This window comes from Lissotriton helveticus, chromosome 11 (assembly GCF_964261635.1).
Source record: "Lissotriton helveticus chromosome 11, aLisHel1.1, whole genome shotgun sequence".
Lineage (NCBI taxonomy): Eukaryota > Metazoa > Chordata > Amphibia > Caudata > Salamandridae > Lissotriton > Lissotriton helveticus.
This window is the reverse complement of record NC_136072.1, coordinates 455,218,624-455,242,914: the sequence shown is the minus strand read 5'-3', so window position 1 is coordinate 455,242,914 and position 24,291 is coordinate 455,218,624. Positions and strand designations below refer to the sequence as shown.

The following is a 24,291-nucleotide window of genomic DNA, read 5'->3' as shown; positions in this document are numbered from 1 at the left end:
TGCAATATTGTCCGGACAAGTTAATTATACATCTATTAGATGATCCTCAATTAATCCTACTGAGCTTTACTGAGCTCAGTTTAAACAAACTGCTAAATTATATGCATAAAAATGCTTATTGCATGATCTTTTTAAACTGCCAAAATAGAGAACATCAACTCTCTCATTTGAACAAAGGAAAGATGTTGAAAGTAAAGGAATGTGAACAGCTTCATGCATTCACAACTGGATCATTTATAAGATTCTTGGCTTTATGAGAAAACTTTGTGTAAGGGAGTAGCACTTACTGAATTCTAGCAGAGAGGATTTGGGGTAATTAGGCCCCCCCTTACTTTGGTTTATGGTGCGAGGATGTGTTAAATTATAATGGGGTTTTGTACTGTATAACTATATAAAAATATATACTGATGAAAAAGTTTATGAATTTGAAGTATTTGATCACTGCTTTATGGGGAGATATTGGTGTGTGTGTGTATATATATATATATATATATATATATATATATATATCCTTGATATAATATGGCGAGCAGTGCAAAGGCTGAGATTTCTCCCAATTAATAAAAATAAAATAAAATATGAAAAGGCTACCAGGGTCATTTGGTAGACAAATTGTGACTTTCTAATGCCCCTATTTCTGAAATAGTTACACAAAATTCGACATTGGCATTAAGTTGGATTTTCTCGAACTATAAAAATGAGTTTTGGAGTGTTTTCCAAGCTAGTGTCAATCCGAAGTAAGCTTTATTAAGTGCAATAAAGTAACCCTGTGTTTTCTATGGCAAAGCCAGCCTGGCTACTGTGCAACATGGGTTTCGGGGCTTTTACACTGTAAGGATATTTAAACATTAAATACACATGTCCTACTTTTAAATACTAACCACCTAGGCTTAGGGCAGGTAAGTCCGACTTTAAGGGTTACTTACTACAATTTAAAAGAAGGTCAAGGTTTTTTAAAGGGATGATTTTAAGAGTTCCAAATGGCAGTTTCAAAACTGCTCAGCTAGTTGCTGAGGCAAATTTTACGTTGTCACTTTAGTGGTGACACAATAAGTGCTGCAATACACTAGTGATATTCCACTCACACATGCCTTACTGAAAGAGGCCTTACTGTTAGACGATAGGTTTAAAATTCCGTGGGTAAAATACATAAAGGATTGTTTGTCGGCAATTGGCCGCTCTGACTTGTTTTATGCCCCTAACTTGATCACAAAACCTGATGTTGTTTCGGTAAAAAATGCCATATTATTGGTAAGATGTACTGACAGAGAAGAGGTCGAGATACAGAAGGACAGTGTTAGGAAACACTTATTACTTAAAACCTGTCCACAAACGGAGCCTTACTTGACATGGCCTATGACTAGTTATGAACGGTTTTTGTTAACAAGGTTCCGTTTCGATCTATATCACCTTCTACTAGCGGTACCAAGTGGGGCTCAACGGGGTGAAGTGTTGCCAGCTTGTGGCTGCGACGGTAAGTCTCCTCAAGACTTGGCACACTTTCTTTTCATTTGCCCTTATTATTCTATCCCACGGAAATTATACCTTAAACCGTGCCTTATAAAACTGAATTTCTCCCAAATCAAGCCCGCACTTTACTACCTACAACTACTGAATTGTGATTGTACTTTATATGTCTGTAACTTTTTTAAAAAAGCTATTAGTTTTAGGAAAAGTATGGACGGATAATCTTGCTGTGAATGGTTTGGGTGTCTTTTTAACCAATATAGTAATTTATGTATCTTTCTTAACCCTATATTGCTCATGCCCTTAGTGCCCGCTGTACCTTCTTTTTTTATGTACTGTATATTGCGTCTTTCACTTGCCTTATGGTACGTATTGTTTGGTATTGTTTTTAAAAATTGTGTACTTATGAATTGTACTTTTATGATTGTAAAATCTACAATCGAATAAAGATTTTTTTTTTTTTTTTTCACTAGTGATATTTAACTTACTGGTCATGGGTACATGGGGTACCATGTACTAGGCATTAAGATGTGAATTAAATGTGCCAATCAGGATTTTAACCAATTCTACAACACCAAAAGCGTATGCATACACAACAACTATAAACAAAATTACCACAAAAGAACATAGCACTTTTGTGTATGCTGATAAACATGCCAGATTCGCTGGCATGTGTATTTTGGAAATCAACCCAAATTATAATGTGGTCTTAATTGGGAGCATCAGAAAAAGCAGGGTGGGGGTATCTCACCTTTGAGTTCTGCCATGTTCTTCTTAAGGATGATGGACTGTTGGTGGAGAGTCTTCTGCATCGCCTTCTCTGGGTAGTTCTCCTCCAGAGGATTCTGATCTTTTATACTTTCACACCTGAGGGTTGAGACATACGTTATTAACCTAGAGTGTCCTTTGGATAAGTTAGGGTAAATGGGGTAGAGGGCTGTACCATTAATTAGAAGACACACTGAGGTCTTGATAAAGGCAAAGAGAGTACATTGGCCTTCTAGAGTGAGTCATACAAGGAGGTGACATAACATTTAATGAAGGCAATGAATAGCCATGAGAATGTTCAATCTGAGACATGTGGAAGACTGAGGCCCTGTGGTTTCGAAACAGACCGATCTTGGGTCGGTGGTCCGAAACTGCAATGACCTTACGGTGCCAGGCACACGGTGCAGGGATTTACAGGGATCACCATGGGTGCCCTGCCAGCTCCCAACCAGAGGCCGCTGAAGAAGGAAGGCCCTGCAAAGAGCCAGTAAAGATGCTTCCTGACAGGCTTTCCATGTGAGAAAGCCCGACATGGCATAATCCTGATGGCAAAAACACTGTCCATATAGAATTATGTTGGTGGTTCTGACTGGCCAAGGGGTTCCTTGAGACTGTCAGAAGCCAGCTGGATTTAGCGGCCTGTTAAAATTCCGACCTCTGTAATCGTAATATGGCCGTCGGAATTCAAACCAAGGATGTCAGTCGGTAAGCCTCCGATGAGTGATTTGAGGCTCACTGGCCGACATCCTAATTAGGGCCTAAGTGGTAACATAAATAAAGAAAAGTTTGTATTGAGAAAAAGAGAAAAAAATCAATGGGAGAATGCAAACTTTCTCAAAGAGGTAAGAATCAGACAGGAAATTTTCCTGTGTGATAAAGTCTATCTGTTTAACTTTGAAGAGATCAGGATGGAGGGTATATGCTTTATGATAATAAAAGTGCTATATAGTTCTGTACATAGTGGTTTTAAATGAAGATAAAAAGATGGAGGCAAATATTTGGGCGCAAACAAAGTGAAGTATTGAGAATTGATTTAAAAAATCACACAATGTTCATACCTACTACTGTAACTCATTGGAGAATGCTTTCTAGGAGTTAATTGTCAAAGAAACAAAATACTAACTGCAACATTGGCATACCATCCAGGCAGCGCGCACACTGTCAGACAATCAATCAATCAATCAATCAGAAACTTGTAAAGTGCACTACTCACCCGTGAGGGTCTCAAGGCGCTGAGGGGAGGGGGCTGCTACTGCTCGAAGAGCCAGGTCTTCAGAAGCCTTCTAAAGGTGAGCAGGTCTTGGGTCTGCCGCAGATGGGTAGGGAGGGGAGGGTGTTCCAAGTCTTGGCGGCGAGGAAGGTGAAGGATCTGCCACCGGAGGTAGTTCGTTGGATGCGTGGGATGGTGGCGAGGGCGAAACTGGCAGAGCAGAATTGACGGGCGGGGGTGTGGAAGTTGAGCCTGCTGTTCAGGTGGGCTGGTCCGGTGTTGTGGAGCGCTTTATGTGCGTGGGTGAGGAGTTTTAAGGTGATCCTCTTGTTGACGGGGAGCCAGTGCAGGTCTCTTAGATGGAAGGTGATGTGGCTGCGCCAGGGGATGTTGAGGATCAGGTGGGCAGAGGAGTTTTGGATGCGTTGCAGCCGTCGTAGGTGTTTGCCCGGGATTCCTTCATAGAGTGCGTTGCCGCAGTCTAGCCTGCTGCTGACGAGGGCTTGAGTCACCGTTCTCCTGGTTTCAGTCGGGATCCATTTGTAGATCCTGCGGAGCATGTGGAGGGTGTTGTAGCAGGAGGATGCGACGGCGTTGACCTGTTTAGCCATGGAGAGGTAGGAGTCGAGGATGAACCCAAGGTTGCGTGCGTGGTCCATGGGTGTTGATGCTGTTCCCAGTGTGGTCGGCCACCAGGAGTCGTCCTATGCTGAGGGTGCGAGGACGAGGACCTCAATTTTGTCAGAGTTCAGTTTCAGACGGCTGCTCTTCATCCACTCGGCGATGGCCTTCATGCCTTTGTGGAGGTTGGTTTTGGCGGTGTGCGGGTCCTTGGTGAGGGATAGTATGAGCTGGGTGTCGCCGGCGTAGGAGATGATGTTCAGGTCGTCCTGTCGGGCAACTTGTGCGAGGGTGGCCATGTAGACATTGAACAGGGTCGGGCTGAGGGATGAGCCCTGAGGTACGACGCAGATGATGTCGGTGGCTTCGTAGCGGTAGGGTGGGAGGCAGACTCTCTGGGTTCTGTTGGAAAGGAAGGATGTGGTCCAGTCCCGGGTCTTTTCCTGGATTCAGGTTTCTTGGAGGCGTGTTCTTAGTGTGTGGTGGCAGACCATGTCGAAGGCGGCTGACAGGTCCAGGAGGATGAGGGCTGAAGTTTCGGCGTTGTCTAGTTGGCGCCTGATGTCGTCTGTGGCGGTGATGAGGGCTGTCTCGGTGCTGTGGTTTAGTCTGAATCCAGACTTTGATGGGTCTAGGATGTTGTTGTCCTCGAGGTGGCGGGTCAGTTGCATGTTGGCGATCTTCTCTATGACATTTGCCGGGAAGGGGAGCAGGGAGATGGGCCGGAAGTTCTTGAGGTCCTTGGGGTCCGCCTTGGGCTTCTTGTGGAGGGCGTTGATTTCGGCATGCTTCCAGATTTCCGGGAATGTCGCTGTGGTGAAGGAGATGTTGATGACCTTCCGTAGTTGGGGTGCGATGGTTGCGTCTGCTTAGTTGAATATGTGGTGTGGGCAGGGGTCTGATGGTGCCCCTGAGTGGATGGAGTTCATGACCTTGCGAGTCTCATTGTCATTGACGTGGGACCAGGAGGTCAGCCGGTTGGTGCCGGTGGTGTTTGGGGTGGAGTCTGTCGTGGTTGGGGCGGTTGAGGTGTTGTAGCTGTCGTGGATGTCCACGATCTTGCGATGGAAGAAGGTGGCCAGTGAGTTGCATAGATCTTGTGAGGGCAGGATGTCGTTGGTGTTGGTGCTGGGGTTGGAGTTCTTTCACTATGCTGAAAAGCTCTTTGATGTTGTGTGAGTTGTTGTCCAGGCGGGAATTGAAGGAAGATCTCTTGGTTGTTCTAATGAGTTGATGGTGTCTGCGGGCGGCGTCCTTGTGGGCCTTGTGGCTGTCTGGTATATGGTCGTGGAGCCATTTCTTCTCCAGTTTCGGGCATGTACGTTTGGAGGTCTGGAGCTCTTCGGTGAACCAGACGGCTTTCTTGCTGGTGTGTTTGTTGGAGGGTTTCTTGAGCGGAGCGAGGGTGTTGGCGCAGTCGTCGATCTACTGTCTGAGGTTGCGGGCGGCAGCGTCTGAGTTGGTGGGGTCGTGGGTGGGTTCTGTGCGAGGGTGGAGGTCAACTGGTCTCTGGTGACTTTGCTGTTGGGTGCGGTGGTGTGTTGTTGGCTTTTTGAAGGTGAAGTTGATGCAGTGGTGGTCTGTCCAGTGGAGTTCGGTGCTGTGGTTGAAGGTGACGTGGGTGCTTGTGGAGAAGACGGGGTCCAGCGTGTTGCCGGCGGCATGTGTGGGTTCCGTGACAAGTGGACGGAGGCCGAGGTTGGCGAGGTTGGCGATCAGGGTGGCAGAGTTGGCGTCGTCGTTGTTCTCGAGGTGGAAGTTCAGGTCCCCGAAGAGGATGTGGTCCATGGAGGCGAGTGCGTGGGTGCTGGCTAGGTCGGCAATGGATTCGCTGAAAGGAGCCCGGGGTCCGGGGGGGTTTGTAGATGAGGGTTCCTGGGAGGGTGGTGTTGGGGTTGGTGTGGATCCAGAAGTGCAGGTGTTTGGCGGAGTTGCGTGGGTGTGGACCTGGAGGTTGGACTTGTGAACGATGGCTAGGCCTCCTCAAATCTCGTTGGTGCGTTCCCTGCGGGTGATTTTGTAGCCGTCCGGAATGGCTATGGCGATGTCAGGTGCCAAGGAGTCATTCCACCAGGTCTCAGTCATAAAGGCAACATCTGGGAAGGAGGTGTCGAGCAGGTCCCATATCTCGACAGTGTGTTTCAGTGTGGAGGGTGCGTTGAGGAGTATGCAGTGAAGGTTGCGGTTGGGTCCAGTCCTAGGAGGTTTGGTGGTTCTGTCACAGACTGACTACAAGTGAGTGTGGTGTGTACTGCGTGGTCCTGAGGCGGAAGCCGGGACAGCTTGACTGATGAGCCTAAATTGTTTTTAACGCGCACCTTGTATAGCGAACGTTGTGTCAATTGCACTTTTAAAAAAAAAAAATCACTTTTGTTTTTTGGCAATTACCTTGAGGCCGACGCTGAGCGATAGCATTTCCTGCCCCTCCATTGTGTTACCGACAGAGCCTTCGGCTTCCCTGACGCATTTGCAACTTCCGGGTCCACCATCTTAGGTGAGGAACCCGATCACCTTTGCTAGGCCCCTCCCTCCCCGAGGCCCTAGCCCTACAAAAGAACCTACTTTGCACCACTCGCCCACTGACTACAGGTGAGTGTGGTGTGTACTGTGTGGTCCTTAGGTGGAAGCCGGGACAGCTTGACTGATAAGCCTAAATTGTTTTTAACGTGCACCTTGTATAGCGAACGTTGTGTCAATTGCACTTTTTTTTAAAAAAATGCACTTTTGTTTTTTGGCAATTACCTTGAGGCCGACGCTGAGCGATAGCATTTCCTGCCCCTCCATCGTGTTACCGACAGAGCCTTCGGCTTCCCTGACGCATTTGCAACTTCCGGGTCCACCATCTTAGGTGAGGAACCCGATCACCTTTGCTAGGCCCCTCCCTCCCCGAGGCCCTAGCCCTACAAAATGACTTCCCTACCAAGGAGGCGCAGCGGACGGGCGCAGCGGTGGCGCCGGCGGGGCGCCGAAGGCGCGCCAAAGGCAAGCCCGTCTGCGCCCGTCTGCGACCGACCGGGACCAAGGGCCACGAGTGCTGGCAAAATTAATCCCACACAGTACTCCTCTAGCAAACTACATCTCCTACGTGGATATCCTGATAATCTCTGCCTTGCATCATGGGACCCCACTACTAAACACTTCAACTGCCCACACTGTAAGTTTCAAAGCCACCCTACCACACCCCCTCCCTCGTTCCGTATGATCCTACTCAACTGCAGACCCCTCCCTAAACATGCCACAGAAATATCCCTGCTGATTTCTGACAAGGACCCCGACGCCATTTTCCTCACGGAAACCTGGCTCCAAACTGACTCCGATCCTGATGTTATTCAATCACTCTCTGCAGAATACCAAATTCTTCGAGCAGATCGCCCTTCTGGAATAGGTGGCGGCATAGCTATCATTTATAAAAACTGCTACACCTGCCGCTCCTCCCCAACCAATCTATCCCATTGTGAACACCTCACTTTCTCGTTGGACTTCTCTCCTACCTGTACCTTTTCTGGGACTCTCATTTATCGACCTCCCGGCACTCTGACTAACTTTATAAGCCAACTCTCCCTAGAGATAGCCAGTGGTATCTGCTCATCTCCTAATTACACTCTATTAGGCGATCTAAATGTGCACCTGGACGACCCTTTGGATTCGGCAGCCGCCGAACTGCGTAATAATCTACTAGCACTAGATCTTCCCCAGCTAGTACTGCAACCCACTCGTGAAAAAGGTCACCTCTTAGACCCAATCTTCAGCAACTGTACTCAATTTACAGTTAATTTACCCATCACCCTCCCATGGACGGACCACTTCATGATCCCATTCTCATGGGCACCAGCAGCATCTCGCCCCACACCACCTTCCGCCCCAAACAGAAATCGTAAATGGTCACAACTCAATACCAATATGTGGACTTCCACACTGGAAGCTTCTGCCCCGGTAAATAACCCCGATCCCATCATCAGCAACGACAATTTTAACAAATGGATTACCACCTCCCTAGACTCCACCATTCCATTTAAGGACATCAAGTCCAAACAGAGACCTAAAAATGCCCCTTGGTACTCTCAGGACCTGCGCAATCTCAAGAGAGAATGTAAAAAACTAGAACGGAAATGGCGCCTTGACTATTCACTCATCAACAAAACCGAATACCGGGCGCCTTTTGAAATCTATAAAATCAACATAAAAAAAGCTCAAACTATTTTTTTCGAAAATAAGATCAACGAAGCAGCTTCCAAACCCAAGGAAATTTACCAGATCGCTAAAAGCTTGCTACAACTTCCAGACAAGATACCAGATCCTTTGACCGCACAGAATAGGTGCAATGAACAGGCCGACTATTTTTACAACAAAATAGCCACGATCTATTCCTCTTTTCCCCCACCCCCTCACTCCCTTTCAGCACAGCAGCGTACCAAACCCACCCCTCTCACTTCCCTGGAAAACTTTCCTCCTCTGGAGTCTACCAATCTAGAAACTATAATACTACAAGTTAAGTCTGGATCCCCTAGTGACCCAGCCCCAGCTTGTTTCCTAAAAACTATCACCCCCACCATCCTCCCCAGCATTCTGAACCTGATTAACAACTCTTTCAGCAGGGCTGGTTCCCCCAAAGTGGAAACAAGCTATAGTGAAGGACCTCCTGAAGAAACCCAATCTAGATCCAATGAACCCAGGGAATTACCGCCCGATCTCCTTGTTACCTTGGATGACTAAAATCGCGGAAAAATACGTAAACCAATGTCTGACAGAATTCTTGGAAACCAACAACTCTCTGGACACCTCTCAGACGGGGTTCCGCCCCATGCACGGAACGGAAACTGCTCTATTAGCAGTAACAGAAGGAGCTAGGAAAATCGTGGATCAGGGCGGCACTGCGGCCATCATCCTACTGGACCTCAGTGCCGCCTTCGACACGGTAAATCATGACATCTTACTCCACAGAATGTCACAGCTAGGGATAACCTCCACTGCCGCGGCCTGGCTACACTCCTTTCTTTCCAACCGCTCCTTCCGTGTCTGCGAGGGTAATACCACCTCGCCCAGCAAACCACTCTGTTGTGGGGTTCCTCAGGGCTCGTCCCTGAGCCCCACACTATTTAACATTTACATGCTTCCCCTTGCAGAAATAATACGCCCTTTTGGCGTCCAAGTCGTGTCCTACGCCGACGACACGCAATTGGTAGTTACCCTGACTCATCCCTCCTCTTACTCTAGCGATCTCAGAGGCTGCATGGAAGCAGTATGCACCTGGATGAGCCAGTCCTATCTGAAGCTGAATGGCGACAAAACAGAGCTAATGGTGCTGGGCAACTCCCCCCAAAAAATCCATTGACTCTCTGTGGCTGCCAGCACTAGGCCCCGCCCCCCTTGCCACGGAGTCCATCAAGAGCCTGGGCATCTGGCTGGACAACACATTAACCTTCGGACACCAGGCAACTAAACTAGCAGCCACCTGTATAGGTATTATTAGACTCATTCGAAAGATCCTACCGCTCCTCCCTTTCAAGGCCAGACAGATCTTGGTCCAGGGTCTAATCCTCTCCCGGCTAGACTTCGGAAATGCCCTCTACCTAGGAGCCCCCGAATCCACTCTAAAAAAACTGCAGGTCATCCAAATCTCGCGGCTCGTACTCTCCTACGTATCCCCAGACGGCAATCAGTGAAAACTGAACTAAGAAAACCCTTCACTGGCTGCCAGTAAAGGATAGAGTCAACTTTAAAAGCATGTGCGTCGCCCACCGTGCTTACTGGAGGAAAGGAGCAACCCTGAATCACACTTTAATCACCCCCTACCACCCCAACAGGCAGTTGAGGTCGACCCTCGCCTTCCAAGTCATCATTCCTAGGTTCAAAAGAGAAAGAAGTGGAGGAAGAATGTTCTCCACAAACGCGGCCAGGCTATGGAACTCCCTCCCACTCTTCATTCGATCTGAATCTAACATCCTGCCTTTCCGCAGAAAATTAAAACCCTTTTTCTTCAGCAGATAATCTCGACCCGCCTCACCCACCCTTACTCTGTTTACCCACCTGTATTCTGTTAAATCACTAGGACGCCTGCGAGTAGCTATCGTGCTATACAAAAAATGTATTCATTCATTCATTCATTCATTCAGGTGAAGTGGCAGGTGTGGCAGGAGAAGGGGCCGTGGGTGCGCTTCGGCATGGCTTGGAAGCAGCGGTGGTCTCGGCCGGTGTTGAGAGCGAGGAGGGTGTTGGAGTCGTACCGGAGTCTAGCGTTGTGTCGTGCGTGGGAACCAGGGTTTCTGGCGCTGGTCACGGTCCAGGCGCCGACAAGCTTGCCTTCGGCACGCCAGCGATGCGCCCACTGCGCGTCCGGGCAGCGGCCGCCATTTAAGGGAGGGAGGGAGGAGCAGCTGGGATGCGGGAGCAGGGCGGTGAGGGGGCGTGGCCACGCAGGGGTCAGCGGGCGAACGGCCAGCAGGAGACAAGAAAGGGGGGGTGGGGGGAGCGGACTGGGCTAAACAGTGAAATACAGTGCGAGTGGACACACAAAAAATACAACAGCAGAAAATAAAACCGGTTTAAAAAGCGAACCAAAATACACAACGGCTGTCCAGGGCACAAAGGAGACGAACACGCGCTAGGAGGGCAGAAGTGGAGCAAGCAGGCACAGGTGGTGCTGCTCGGCAGTAGGGAGGCGACCTGGCCTGAAGCACGGTCTGGGGTCAGATCAATTCCAGCCACTGCCAAGCCCCCAACTAACACACCCTCAGAGGATCACTAATGAAAATAAAAGACAAATAAAGAAGCCTTTTAGTTAGGTAATTTTCTATCCAATAAATATGCAAAACATCCAATACACTGAACGTTTTAACGTACCTTCTTGTGAATAAAACGTTCCCTCTTACAATCATATAGGACTGGATGGTTGGAAAATCAGTCCTGTGGGGACAAGGTGTGAAGGGGCCTGACTGGATAATGGAGGTTTAAGGAGTGATAAAGCCACTGCAGTGCACAGACTGGACAAAAACCTAAGCTTTTTGCTGCCATTGGAAGCTTGAAAAACGACTTCACTTGAACAGGAACTCTGAGAATAAACCATCCATGGCGTTACAGGACTCTTCCATATGTGTCAGAAGAGGGGTACCCCTGAATACATTTCTTAAATCAGGGTTAAATTACTGTGTGAGAATAAACTTTTTAGGAAATGAGTAAAAGATGGACCTACAATAATCAAAGACAATGTGTGACCAGAAAAGAGAAAGTATCAAATATATAATTTGTATTATTTTTATATTTATAAACTAAGTATTGGTAAAAAATATTTTTATAGATATTTGATCTTTTTAAATAATAAGAAAGCATGCAATGTTAATGACAATTTTGATAAATGTACAATTCCAGTTTTTGCCTCTGTAATAGGTGCATGATTATATAATTGTTACTGATACCATTCACACATACTTAGCCATTCATACATGGCCTAATTCAGTATATTGGTGCATATCAAACATAATGTTGCTGATTAGAGACATGGATTTGTGTAGGAAAACTGACTAAGAACAATAAGGAAACTTTTTTTTCACATATATTATTTTAGAACATTAAGAAATGTAATCATGGCTAACATAATTCCTGTCTAAGCACGTTTCGGCCGTACGCCTTCATCAGGAAGCCATGGTGATCTAATTAGATCTAACAGAAAAACATAAATGTAAGAAATAGTTCTGATCACATATTGAAGGATCCTACTGAGGTTTTCCACTATGATGTGAGTTTTAAGGTATTCATTTAAAAAAGTTTTAAAATGTCACAGAAAAATGAAATTCTATATTTTAGTAAGATTATGGAAGAAAATTGAATGAAACAAAAAAGAGAAAAAAGGAGATTAGAACCACTTCCAAGTTTTGACTCATAAGGATTAATTTAGAAAAGCATCCACCATGAAATCGTGAAAAGATGAAGAGTACAGACCCTTGGTATTGAAAAACGATGTGTATGCAAAAAAGTCCTTTATCGTAAAGTAGAGCTAAGTATGTCAGTATTTATATAGAGACTGACATTCACGTGAATTGTGAATGCGAGTGCTAGCCCCATTTAATAGCGCAACTGAGTGTAGCGTATTTTGCTAGAGCACACTAACTATGCTTTTCTATGCCTTTAAACAATATAAGAGTATCAGCTGGAAATAGCGCCAGAGATAACAATATGGTCAATTAAAGGTCCTTTACCTTCAGTTCCGGGTTCCTGCAACCGATCCTGCGTCCTCACACTCCACGCTTGAGGTCTCCCGCACTTGTGTGCCGTGAAAGGCACGCCAAATGTGATCCTGCAGTCCCGCGGTATTTAAACTTAATATGGGTGACTTCGCGCTATCAACCCATCACCGAATATGACTTCAGTCATATCGGATAGTTTGAGTATGATCAAGGGCGGGTCCAAAACCTCCAGCGATGTGACTCTAGCGTAGTGTTTAATAAATCCGACTCAAATATTAATATTAAGTTAAGTTAAAATTATAACACTATGACCTTCTCTACATAGACGGTATATTACCTACTGGCGGTCGCCAGTGGGTAGTTATAGTTAGGATCTATTATCCATAGGAAATCCACAGCATGCTATTCCCAATAACTTTGGCGCAGAATGATGAATCTTCGCAAAATTTTCAAACCTTTTGGCCAGCTCCGGTCCGCTCCTATCCTGAAAGTCTCAGAATGATTCGTCAAGTCGGGGCCGAGAAAAAAGGGGGGTCCCAAAACATGTTTTCCCCAATTTCCCATAGGACCTTTAGCCGCAGCTACAGCCCGAACTGTTGAACGGAATTACTCCAAATTTGGCAAAGAGAAAGTCCTCAGTTCAGACTCGTGCCTTTTGCTTAAATGGTGTCAATGTGTTCAGTAGTTCCTGAGAAAATGACAGTTAAAAGCATATAAATATCTATGGCTGCGGTGGATCTGCGCATCCTGTGCGCACCCTGAGCGCACCCTCCCGATCACGCGCTAAATGCTAATTGGCTGTAAAGTGTGTCAACATTCGAAACTAGGAACTGTTGGCAGCCATGTTGTGCCTCGGTAAAAGAGAGGCTGAAGATGTCTGTGGAATATGTGTGCAACATGTATAAAGGGGGCAGGGTAGAAATACCCTGACCCTCTAGACCTGCTTAGGGGTCCCAGATGGACTCCCAGGTTCCCCCAATTTTGGTAATTTTTTAAAAAAAAATCATTAAGTGCGCGCACGGTGCGCGGATGCTGCTGTAAAAAAAAAAGATAGAATGGAGCTTCTTTTACAATGAACCCCCGGGGGGCCAAGTCCTGGGGGGAAATTTAATAAATTTAAAGTGGCCCCAGAGGGGCCCCCCAGCCCTGGGGACCGCCACCCCCCGGGGCTACAAAATAAGTTGTTGGGAGGGGTTCAAAAGCCCCTCCCAGTATAATGTTTTGGGAGGCTCAACGGCCCCCCAAGCCCTGGGGACCACCACCCCCTGGGGCTTTACGGATTGTGGGAGGGGGGCTGTCTGGCCCCCCTGCTGGAGCTCTCGAGGGCTCTGGGGACCGCTACCCCCAGGACCGGCTCCTGCAGTGTCCCGGGGTGCCCACCCCCGGGACACGGCTGTTTGCTATGAGAGGGCAGGAGTCTCCCGCCCTCCCATAGCAAACGTGGGTTGGATTTTGAAAGAGAGAGCAAGGAAACCTGCTCTCTCTTTCAAAATCCAAACCATATTTCTTTTCTACGTGGGGAGCTGCATGTTAGCAGCTCCCCATGTGGATAAGAAATGCCAGCTACCGAAGGACGCGGGGAGCTGTCTGGGACCGTGGGGGCATTGAGGCTCCCCCCGAGGTTCCAAACGTGTTTTATAAGCCCCGGGAGATGGGGTCCCCGGGGATAACAAAAATTACTGATAGAGGTTATTTATTTTTTACGTAAAATTAGGAGTAGCGCAATCATCGCGGTGTGCAGTGCGGCCCCCTGTTGTACACGCGTTGGATGCACAGCTTCTAACCCGTAGGGTGCGCGACTCCAGGGCGTGTGGTGCACGACTTGTACGCATTGGGTGCGCGACTCCAAGCCAAAAAATGTATATTATTGTTCAGATATACATCAAGCTTATGTGTTTAGTTCTTAAGTGGATCTAAAAAGAGCCCTTGTGTTTATTGAGAGATTTTAGTACCTACAAGTAAGTACTGATGCAGAGTCTAAAGTTTATGAGGAAGGCTCTGTTTTCCTCATCTGTAAAATGTACACCATCTCTCCCATAGATGCCATCCATATTGAATCGCAGATTGTTGTGGTAAATGGACCCCATTATATAGTCTCAGAGAAAAGCAGAAACAGATTTATTCACATGTTTCCTAGCTTTCTCAATCTGTGGACAAAATTGATTGGACCAGTTCCATTTCTGCCTTTGGCATATGTTAGAACAGACAAAGGTACTTTGGGGGAAAAGTGACATCAATTCTCTAAAGGTGTCCTTCATAAGCATTTCCAGACCTACCCCAGTCAAAGTGCCTAGGTCATTGCCACCACAGTGCACAATTATGAGGTCAGGGTGTTGGAGATGCAAAAAGGATTTAACCAATTGCATCAATGCATGCCACTTAACCGCATCGATGCTAGGAGATTTACAGCCCTGTGCTGGGATTTACAAAAACCCATTATTCATGACGAGCTGGGCTCGTCATGAGCGTGTGAGCAGGCTACTGCATGACGATCCCAGCTCGTCATGAGCGTCGAAGGGGTTAAACCCTCTCGGTCCAATCTATTCAATGTCTACGTTTTGTAAACCTAGGTGTTTATGAATTCCTATGTTTTCTGCATACCTTTAGCTCCACAAAATATAGCTGTGTTCCACAATCCACACTCTAAGCATCTTGAAAGGAGGTCTGGATGCACTCAGATAGTGTCTGTAAATGAAATGGCAGTTTGAAAAGTAAGATTTTTCTCTAAAATGGTGGATAAGATGCAGTTTTGAAAAAAGAAAAGAAATGATTGGTTGTTTGAGAACATTGTACACTGAAAATTAGGGTGCATGTTTCTGTTTTTTAAAAGCATGATTCTTATTGGTTAACAAAATCTAATTGAATGGAACATTACATAGGATAAGCTGATATGTTGAAAAGTCAAGCACACTTGCTGTTTTGATTTGCAACATTGTGTGATAAACTTTTGACCTGTGTGCTCAGTTAAGTGTTCCATGAACCGTTTCTATGGTAACAAGCAGAAGGCAGATTGGGGGTAGGGTTCAAATGTATGTCAATTGGAAAGGGTTGAAATGTGTAACCAATAGAAATGTGTGTTTGCTTTTGAATTAATGTGGAGAGCAATGTGATTTGATGTTTAGGTGTATATGTGCTAAAAATGAGAGGGAAACTGCAAATCTTTGGTTCTGGTATTCTGTATAAGAAAATCCGGTGTGTGACTGACATACTTCTTACTCTACAAAACAATTTGAAAGGTGGGTTATTAATTTGTGAGGGGATGTATGTGGTGCATTTTGATTTTAATCAGACTAATGTGTTTCTCCTGGAAAAGTGCAGGGAATACTTTTCTTTCTCTAGAATCTTATTGTGAGTGTGTGTGCATATAGAAACCATTCTGAGATAAGCATTTGTGTATTTCATGTGTTTGCAGACAGATAACTGTGCTGTACTGATGTTTTGGTAGAATTAGAAACCAGTCATTTTTTATGTATCAAGTTTCTACATTAAAATGCAGTACTCCTTCAATACTATGAAATGTGTTTTGGTAAAATGCAAGGGATAGTGGGGCAGATGTATCAACATCCTGATTTGCGAATCTCAAATAGCGATTTATTTTTTAGAAATCGCTATTTGAGATTAGCAAATAGGGATGTATGTAGAAAATCGCAGTTTTTTTTGCGATTTCTTAAAATTCCTTAATTGCGATTAGCAAATTGCGAATCGAAATTAAGGAATATTTTCCCATTCATTTCTATGGGCCAGGAGGCCCTTAGGAAGGAATGGGAAGGTATTCTCAATTTGCGATTCGCAATTTGCAAATCGCAAATTGAGAATAATTTCAAGGGTGCAAGGGTGTCTTAAGGACACCCTGCTGCACCCCTGAAATTTACATGTGTGCGCATATGGCGCACATACATGCCCCAAGGGCATGTATGAGCGGCACATGGCACCTTTACAAATGCCAAAAAGTGCATTTGTTAAAGGAATCTCAAATTAGCACCAACTACAAGTTGGTGGTAATTTGCGATTTCTTAATGTGAAATCACAAAACTTGTTTGCTATCTATATGGCATTTAAGGAATCGCTTTTTGCGATTCCTTAAATGCTTGCGCAAAATAAAGGAATCGCAAATTTTGCGATTCCCGATGCGATTTTCTTCATACATCGCATTTGCCGATTTTTTTGTCGCAAACGCTTCTTTTTTGCGAATCGCAGCATTTGCGACAAAAAAACGGATGATACATCTGCCCCAGTGTTGTTTCTCTAGAATCACACAGTGAGTCTTGCGTGAATTTGGGAATCATTCTGATAGAAGCATTTTATACTAATGTGTAGTAGAAAATTGTGTGCAATGTGTACAGTCACCTTATGTCTTGTAGACTAGTAAATGTGTTTTGGTACAATGCAAGGGATAGTGTTGCTTGTCTAAAATCACACAGTGAGTCTGTGTGCATTTAGGAATCACTCTGAGAGAAGCATTTTGGTACTTCATGTGTTTGCTGACATGTAATTGATTAAAAACGTATTTTGTTCTCACATTTTGGTAGAATTTGAAAAAAATCATTGGTTATGTGTTTCCTAAATGAGTTTAGCTTTAATAGTAAAATGCAGTAATGAAATATGTGGAATGGATGCTTGATGTGTTTGCAGACACTAAGTACATGTACTGCTTCAGTGAGCCAGGCTTTAGGGCACGCAGGGCTTGAAACTCCTATGCACTATGCATGTAGTAGTCTAACCCCTTTCACACTTGTGTTTCAGTCCTACATTTCCCCAGTCAGTATCTGTACACTCCATTTATAAGACAGGCTGTTATTTGTCTAGAATCACACTGTGAATCAGTGTCCATTTGGGAAAATTGAGAGAGAATTATTTGGTTGGTTGATGTGTTTGCAAACATATAAGTATATGTATTGTTGCAGTGAGCCAGGCTTTAGGGCATGCAGTGCTTAAAACTCTTATGCACTATGCAATAAGTAGTCTAACCACTTTCACACTTGTGTTTTAGGCCTAAATTTCCCTAGTCAGTATCTATACACTCCATTTATAATAAATACTGTTATTAGTCTAGAATCACACTGTGAGTCATTAGTCTAGAATCACACTGTGAGTTAGTGTCTATTTGGGAAAATTGAGAGAGAATGATTTGGTTGGCTGATGTGTTTGCAGACATATAAGTACTTGTACTGTTGCAGTAAGCCAGGCTTTAGGGCATGCAGTGCTTGAAACTCCTAAGCACTATGCAAATAGTAGTATAGGCACCTTCACACTTGTGTTTCAGGTCTAAATTTTCACAGTCCGTATCTATAGACTCCATTTATAAGAAATACTGTTATTTATCTAGAATCACACTGTGAGTCAGTGTCCATTTGGGAAAATTGAGAGAGAATGATTTAGTTGGTTGATGTGTTTGCAGACCTATAAGTACATGTACTCTTGCAGTGATACTACCCCCAGCACTACCCCCTACACTATACAAGCACCACTGCACTACCCTTAACTCTAAATCTACCCCAGCACGACCACCTACACTACCCAAACACCATTGCACTACCCTAAATCTTAAATCTACCCCAGCACAACCTCCTACACTACCCAAAAAACACTGCACTACCATAGAACACTACCCCAACATGTCCCCATACACTACACAAACACCACTGCACTAGCCTAACCCCAAAATCTATCCCCAGCATGACCACCTACACTACTCATTCACCACTGCACTACTCTAAACCCTAAAACACTACCCCAGCACGACCCCCTACACTACCCAAACACCATTGCACTACTCTAAACCTTAAATCTACCCCAGCACGACCTCTTACACATCCCAAACACCACTGCACTACCCTAAAACATTACCCCAGCACAACCCTCTATACTACACAAACACCACTGTACTACCCTAAACCCTAAAAACCTATCCCCAGCATGACCCCCCTACACTACAAAAACACCACTGCTCTACCCTAGAACACTACCCAAGAATGACCCCCTACACTACCCAAACACCATTGCACTACCCTAAACCTTAAATCTGCCCCAGCACGACCTCGTACACTACCCAAACACCGATGCACTACCCCAGAACATTACCCCAGCACAACCCCATACACTACCCAAACACAATTGTACTACCCTAAACCTTAAACCTACTCCAGCACGACCCCTTACACTACCCAAACACCACTGTACTACCCTACTATTTATTATTTATTTATTATTTATTTACCTTATAAAGCGCATTGTCATCTTGCAGGCATCCTGGCGCTGACTGGCTCAACGGGCAAACAAGTTCAGACAGGGCATGACCACACAATAGGTTACTTAGGAAACAGACAGGTTTTGATCTTTCTCCTAAACGGCAGAAGTTCCGTGGTTTGCCTAATCTCAAACGGGAGAAAGTTCCATAATTTGGCAGTGGCCACCTCAAAGGATGTGCCCCCTGCTCTGGCCTTCCTGAATCTCGGTACCTTCACCAGCCTGGCTGCAGAAGATCGAAGCAGCCTGGCTGGTGTGTACCAAGCGAATTTCGATTGCAGGGAAACAGGGCCGATTCCATGGAGAGCCCTGAAAACCAGACAAAGGGCTTTGAATTGTATCCTCTGTCGCAGGGGTAGCCAATGCAGTTTCGCAAGGGCAGATGGCCCATGTGCTCTTCTAGGAAGCCCCAGGGCCAACCTAGCAGCCGCTGATTGCATCCTTTGAAGCCTATCCAACAGAAACTCGGGGGACCCCAGCAGAAGGGCATTGCAATAATCCAATCTACTGAGGATTGTACACCTTGCCACTTGAGCACGTGCCTGGAATGGTAAAAGTGGCAGAACTTTTCTCAGGGATCGCAGGATGGCAAAGCAGCAGGCGGTCGTTTCTTTGACATGAGTCTCGATACTGAGCTTTTGATCAAGCATAACCCCTAAATTACGGACTGAAACCACAGGCCGTACTTTAGTCGCTGTTTCAGGAGGCCAAACGTTCTTTGGAAACGGGCGGGAGATCTTATTCCCAGCGCTGAAAAGCACCTCCGTCTTACCAGCATTAAACTGAAGGGAGTTATCCTTTAGCCACCGTGATGTATCCCGCAGACAATTGTGGAAGACTTCCACAGATGTCGAATCCTCTCCATCAAAGGGGAGGATCATCTGCGTGTCGTCAGCATAGTTTACAGTCTTGATGTTATAGGTTTTAATAAGCAAGATCAAAGGTTTTAGATAAAGATTGAAGAGTATGGGACTAATTGCTGAGCCCTGTGGGACCCCATGAGGCACCTGAGTGAACGCCGATTGAAAGGGGGGCAGGGACACCGCCTGCTGCCTATCCTGCAGAAATGATCGAAACCACGTCAGGGCACTACCTCTCACCCCAGCATCAAATAACCGGTTCAGCAAGATCTTTTGGTTGACCGTGTCAAAGGCGGCAGACATGTCTAACAGAATCAGAAACGCTGACTGTCCTCTGTCTGCACGCCTCTGAAGCTCGTCCACGGCGGTGACCAAAGCGGTCTCGGTCCCATGAGCTGGCCGGAAACCAAATTGATAATTTTCTAGTAAATGATGCTGTTCCAGATGTTTATAGAGGGTTGCACTGATCAGGCGCTCGACCACTTTGGCTGGGAAAGGCAGCAGGGAAATAGGTCTGTAATTTTTGGAGAAATCCGGGTCTAAAGAGGGCTTTTTCAGCAGGGGAGATATCACCGCCTGTTTCCACTGGACTGGGACAGTACCAGTAACAAGGGATTGGTTACAAATTAGGCGGAGTGTAGGAAATAGTTCCTCCTCATAATCCTTCCAGATTTTGTATGGCACGGGGTCCAAAGGAGACCCGGAGGAGATCCCCCTAGCCAGCCCACTAAATACATCTTCTGTGAGGAGTGGGAACTCAAGTAATGGTTCCCCAAGCGTCCAGGCTAGTTCGTCAGTCCTGCCCACCGTTGTCCTAGGTTCGGTATCATGAAGGTGACCGGTGTCAGGGGAAGTCTCCAAATCCTCAATAATTTGCTCAATTTTCTCTTTAAAGAATTTGGCCAGGTTCTCACAGAGTTCTTGAGATGGGACAATGGCATTCTTGGAGCATTCAGGGTTAGTAAGACTGTTTAATATGTTGAAGATACTCTTGGAGCTATTAGTAGCTTTGCAAATCAAGGAGGAATAATAGTCCACCTTAGATTTCCTAATCAGACTCTTATATTCCAAGACTTTGCTTTTCCATAGCATCCTAGATGCTTCCTCATAATCCCGCCTCCATCTTCTTTCTGCTTGTTTACAGCCCTGCTTCAAGTTTTTCAGCGTATCGTTGAACCATGGGGCAGAGACATTCCCCTTACAACAACGTGTTTTTAAGGGAGCATGAGCATCCAGTACTGTTATGGTCCCCGAGCAGAGTGAGGTGTAATTTTCCTCAACTTGCTTATCCAAGCCAAAGGACTTACTCACATTGAATACCCCATCTGAGGATTTCAAACAAGCAAGAGCCTTCCAGTCTCTGCACCGAAATTCCTTAACAGCCGGTGGAGCTACTACTCCATTTATAAGAAATACTGTTATTTGTCTAGAATCGCACTGTGAGTCAGTGTCCATTTGGGAAAATTGAGAGAGAATGATTTGGATGGTTGATGTGTTTGCAGACATATAACTACATGTACTCTTGTAGTGAGCCAGGCTTTAGGGCATGCACTGCTTGAAACTCCTATGCACTATGCAAGTAGTAGTGTAATCACTTTCAGACTTGTGTTTCAGGCCTACATTTCCCCAGTCAGTATCTATATACTCCATTTATAAGAAATACTGTTATTTGTCCAGAATCATACTGTGAGTCAGTGTCCATTGGGGAAAATTGAGAGAATGATTTGGTTGGTTGATGTGTTTATAGACATATAAGTACCTGTACTCTTGCAGTGACACTACCTCCAGCATGAACCCCTACACTACCCAAATACCAGTGCACTACCGTAAACCCTAAAACACTACCCCAGCCCAACCCACTACAGTACCCAAATACCACTGCACTACCCTAAACCATAAAACACTACCCCACCACAACCCCCTCCACTACCCAAATACCATTGCACTACCCTAAACCTTAAACCTACCCTAGCATAACCCCTTACACTACCCAAACATCACTGTACTACCCTAAAAGAGTACCTCAGTACAACTATTTACACTACACAAACACCAGTGCACTACCCTAAACTCTAAATCTAGCCCCAGCACAACCCCCTACACTATATAAACACCACTATACTACCCTAAACCTTAAACCTACCCCAGGACGACCCCTTACACTACCCAAACACCACTGTACTACCCTAAAAGAGAACTTCAGCATGATCCCCTACACTACATAAACACCACTGCACTACCCTAAACCCTAAATCTACCCCCAGCATGACCACCTACACTACCCATTCACCACTGCACTACCCTAAACCCTAAAACACTACCCCAGCACGACCCCCTACACTACCCAAACACCATTACACTACCCTAAACCTTAAATGTACCCCAGCACAACCTCCTACACTACACAAACACCACTCCACTACCGTAAACTCTAAATCTACCCACAGCACAACCCCCTACACTACCCATTCACCACTGCACTACCCTAAACTCTAAACCACTACACCAGCATCACACCCTACACTACCCAAACAGAACTGCACTACCCTAAACCCCTACCCCAGCACAACCCTATACACTACACAAACACCAGTGCACTACCCTAAACTCTAAATCTACCCCCAGTACTACCCCCAACTACAAAAACACCACTGCATCACCCTAAACACTAAAACACTACCCCAGCACGACCCTCAACAATACCCAAACACCATTGCACTAACCTAAACCTAAAACCTACCCCAGCACGACCCCTTACACTACCCAAACACCACTGTACTACCCTAAAAGAGTACCTCAGTACGACCCCCTACACTACACAAACACCAGTGCACTAACCTAAACTCTAAATCTACCCCCAGCACGACCCCTTACACTACCCATACACCACTGTACTATCCTAAAAGTGAACTCCAGCATGACCTCCTACACTACACAAACATCACTGCACTACCGTAAACTCTAAATCTACCCCCAGCACGACCCCTACACTACCAATTCACCACTGCACTACCCTAAACTCTAAAACACTACACCAGCACGACTCCCTACACTACCCAAACACCATTGCACTACCCTAAACCTTAAAAACACCCCAGCATGACCCCCTACACTACCCAAACACTACTGCACTACCCTAAAACACTCCCAGCACAACCCTCTACACTATACAAACACCAGTGCACTACCCTAAACCTTAAATCTACCCTAGCACAACCTCCTAAACGACCTAAACACCGCTGCACTATCCTAGAACACTACCCCAGCACGACTCCCTACACTACACAAACACCACTGCACTATCCTGAACCCTAAATCTACCCCCAGTATGACCACCTACACTACCCATTCACCACTGCACTACCCTAAACCCTAAAACACTAACCCACCACGACCCCCTACACTACCCAAACACCATTGCACTACCCTAAACCTTAAATCTACCCCAGCACGACCTGCTACACTACCCAAACACCACTGCACTACCCTAGAACACTACCCCAGCATAACGCCCTCCACTAGACAAACACCACCACTCTACTCTAAACTCAGAATCTGTACTGTTGCAAAACCATAGTGACTGTTTATGTACCATGTACTAATCTATTCACTAAAGTAAAAGTGAACCAATTATGAATTCCCTCAGTGTCTCGCCTTATAGTATTGTGATCATTTAGTCAATATGCATGTACTCATACAGTGCTCCAGGTTTTAGTGTTATAGAGTGCTTCAAACTACTATGCACTATGCATGTAGTGGTCTAACCACCTTCACACTTGTGCTTCAGGCCTACAATTTCTTAGTCAGAATTTATATGAAATGTGTTTGTATAGTAATAAAAAAGTATAATTTATAAAGTTATTAATAAATATTTATTTATCATTATTTTTTACAGATACTGTTTATCATAATTAAAATAAAGTTATCATGCCAGAGAAAGAAAGAAGAAGAAAAGGAAGGATACTTAATTGAAAAAAACTCAACCACAAGTATTGGATGACCAACATAATGTGGCTAAAAAGAGACACATTTCTGGTAAGAACACAAAAAAGTTTATTAAAAATATTACTAGATTCAGAAAAAAACTGGAAATGTTCAAAGCCCTGAAAATGTTCCAAGCACAAAAAAGTGCAAAGAATAAGAAAGGAAAAGAATGCAATGTACATACAAAGGATACAACTTATAGTGAAAGAAGAGAAAATCAAGATATAGAAATCCGCAAAAAAAATACAATAGAGTAATCCATAATTTGATGAAACATACAAAGAAATATAGAAAGAGAGCACTATTTCATTAAAAGAAGAAGCATATTGAATCCATTGTTGAAAAGGCTTTTGAAGTAGAGGAAACTATTCATTTTAGTACTCAAGAGAATTCGATCACTAGATAAACCAATCCATTTAATGAAGGCCAAAAGTAAGAGGAAAAGAGTAATTAACAGAAGTAATTTTTGTGATATTTTCTTAGGGGAATAGAAACACAGTTCAAGTTCTGAGCCTTTTTTTAATGAAGAGAGTAATTTACAGACCAATAATTTGTTGCATGCAGTTGACACCAGTGATCGAGCTTATGAGGTTAGAAATGGTTGTCCAATTGACAAAGAGCAAATGGTTCCTAGAAATGCAGAAGAAGTGATAGCTGATGAAGTTCTAGGCAGACGTCCTAAAGCCCCAGTGTACACTTTGGATTGCAGTAGTATTTGTAGTGTACGACAAGAATCTATTGCTAAATTACGCATTTTTTTACAAGCATATTGTAAACAAAGTGTTAAACAAAGATGAAGGTGTTGCAAGGACTAGGCCCTTGCAGAGTGAGAAAACATACTGGTTTGCATAGTCATTCTCTGGCTTGTCTTTCTAGGAAAGTATGTCAAAGTCTTTTTCACCATTTCAGGATGTTGGCAGTACATCATACTCAAATGCTAAAGTTAGTGAGAAGA

The 24,291-nt window shown here is 45.0% G+C and overlaps 1 protein-coding gene across 1 annotated transcript in view; it reads right to left on the bottom strand.

The window, feature by feature from the left end:
- The window catches only part of LOC144790818 (E3 ubiquitin-protein ligase TRIM17-like), a 537,715-nt gene that overhangs the window by 245,303 nt on the left and 268,121 nt on the right, over nt 1–24,291 (bottom strand). The window contains exon 6 of the mRNA XM_078665494.1: nt 2,219–2,334. Within this exon, the coding sequence (XP_078521620.1) occupies nt 2,219–2,334 (116 nt within the window). The remainder of the gene's footprint in view (nt 1–2,218; nt 2,335–24,291) is intronic.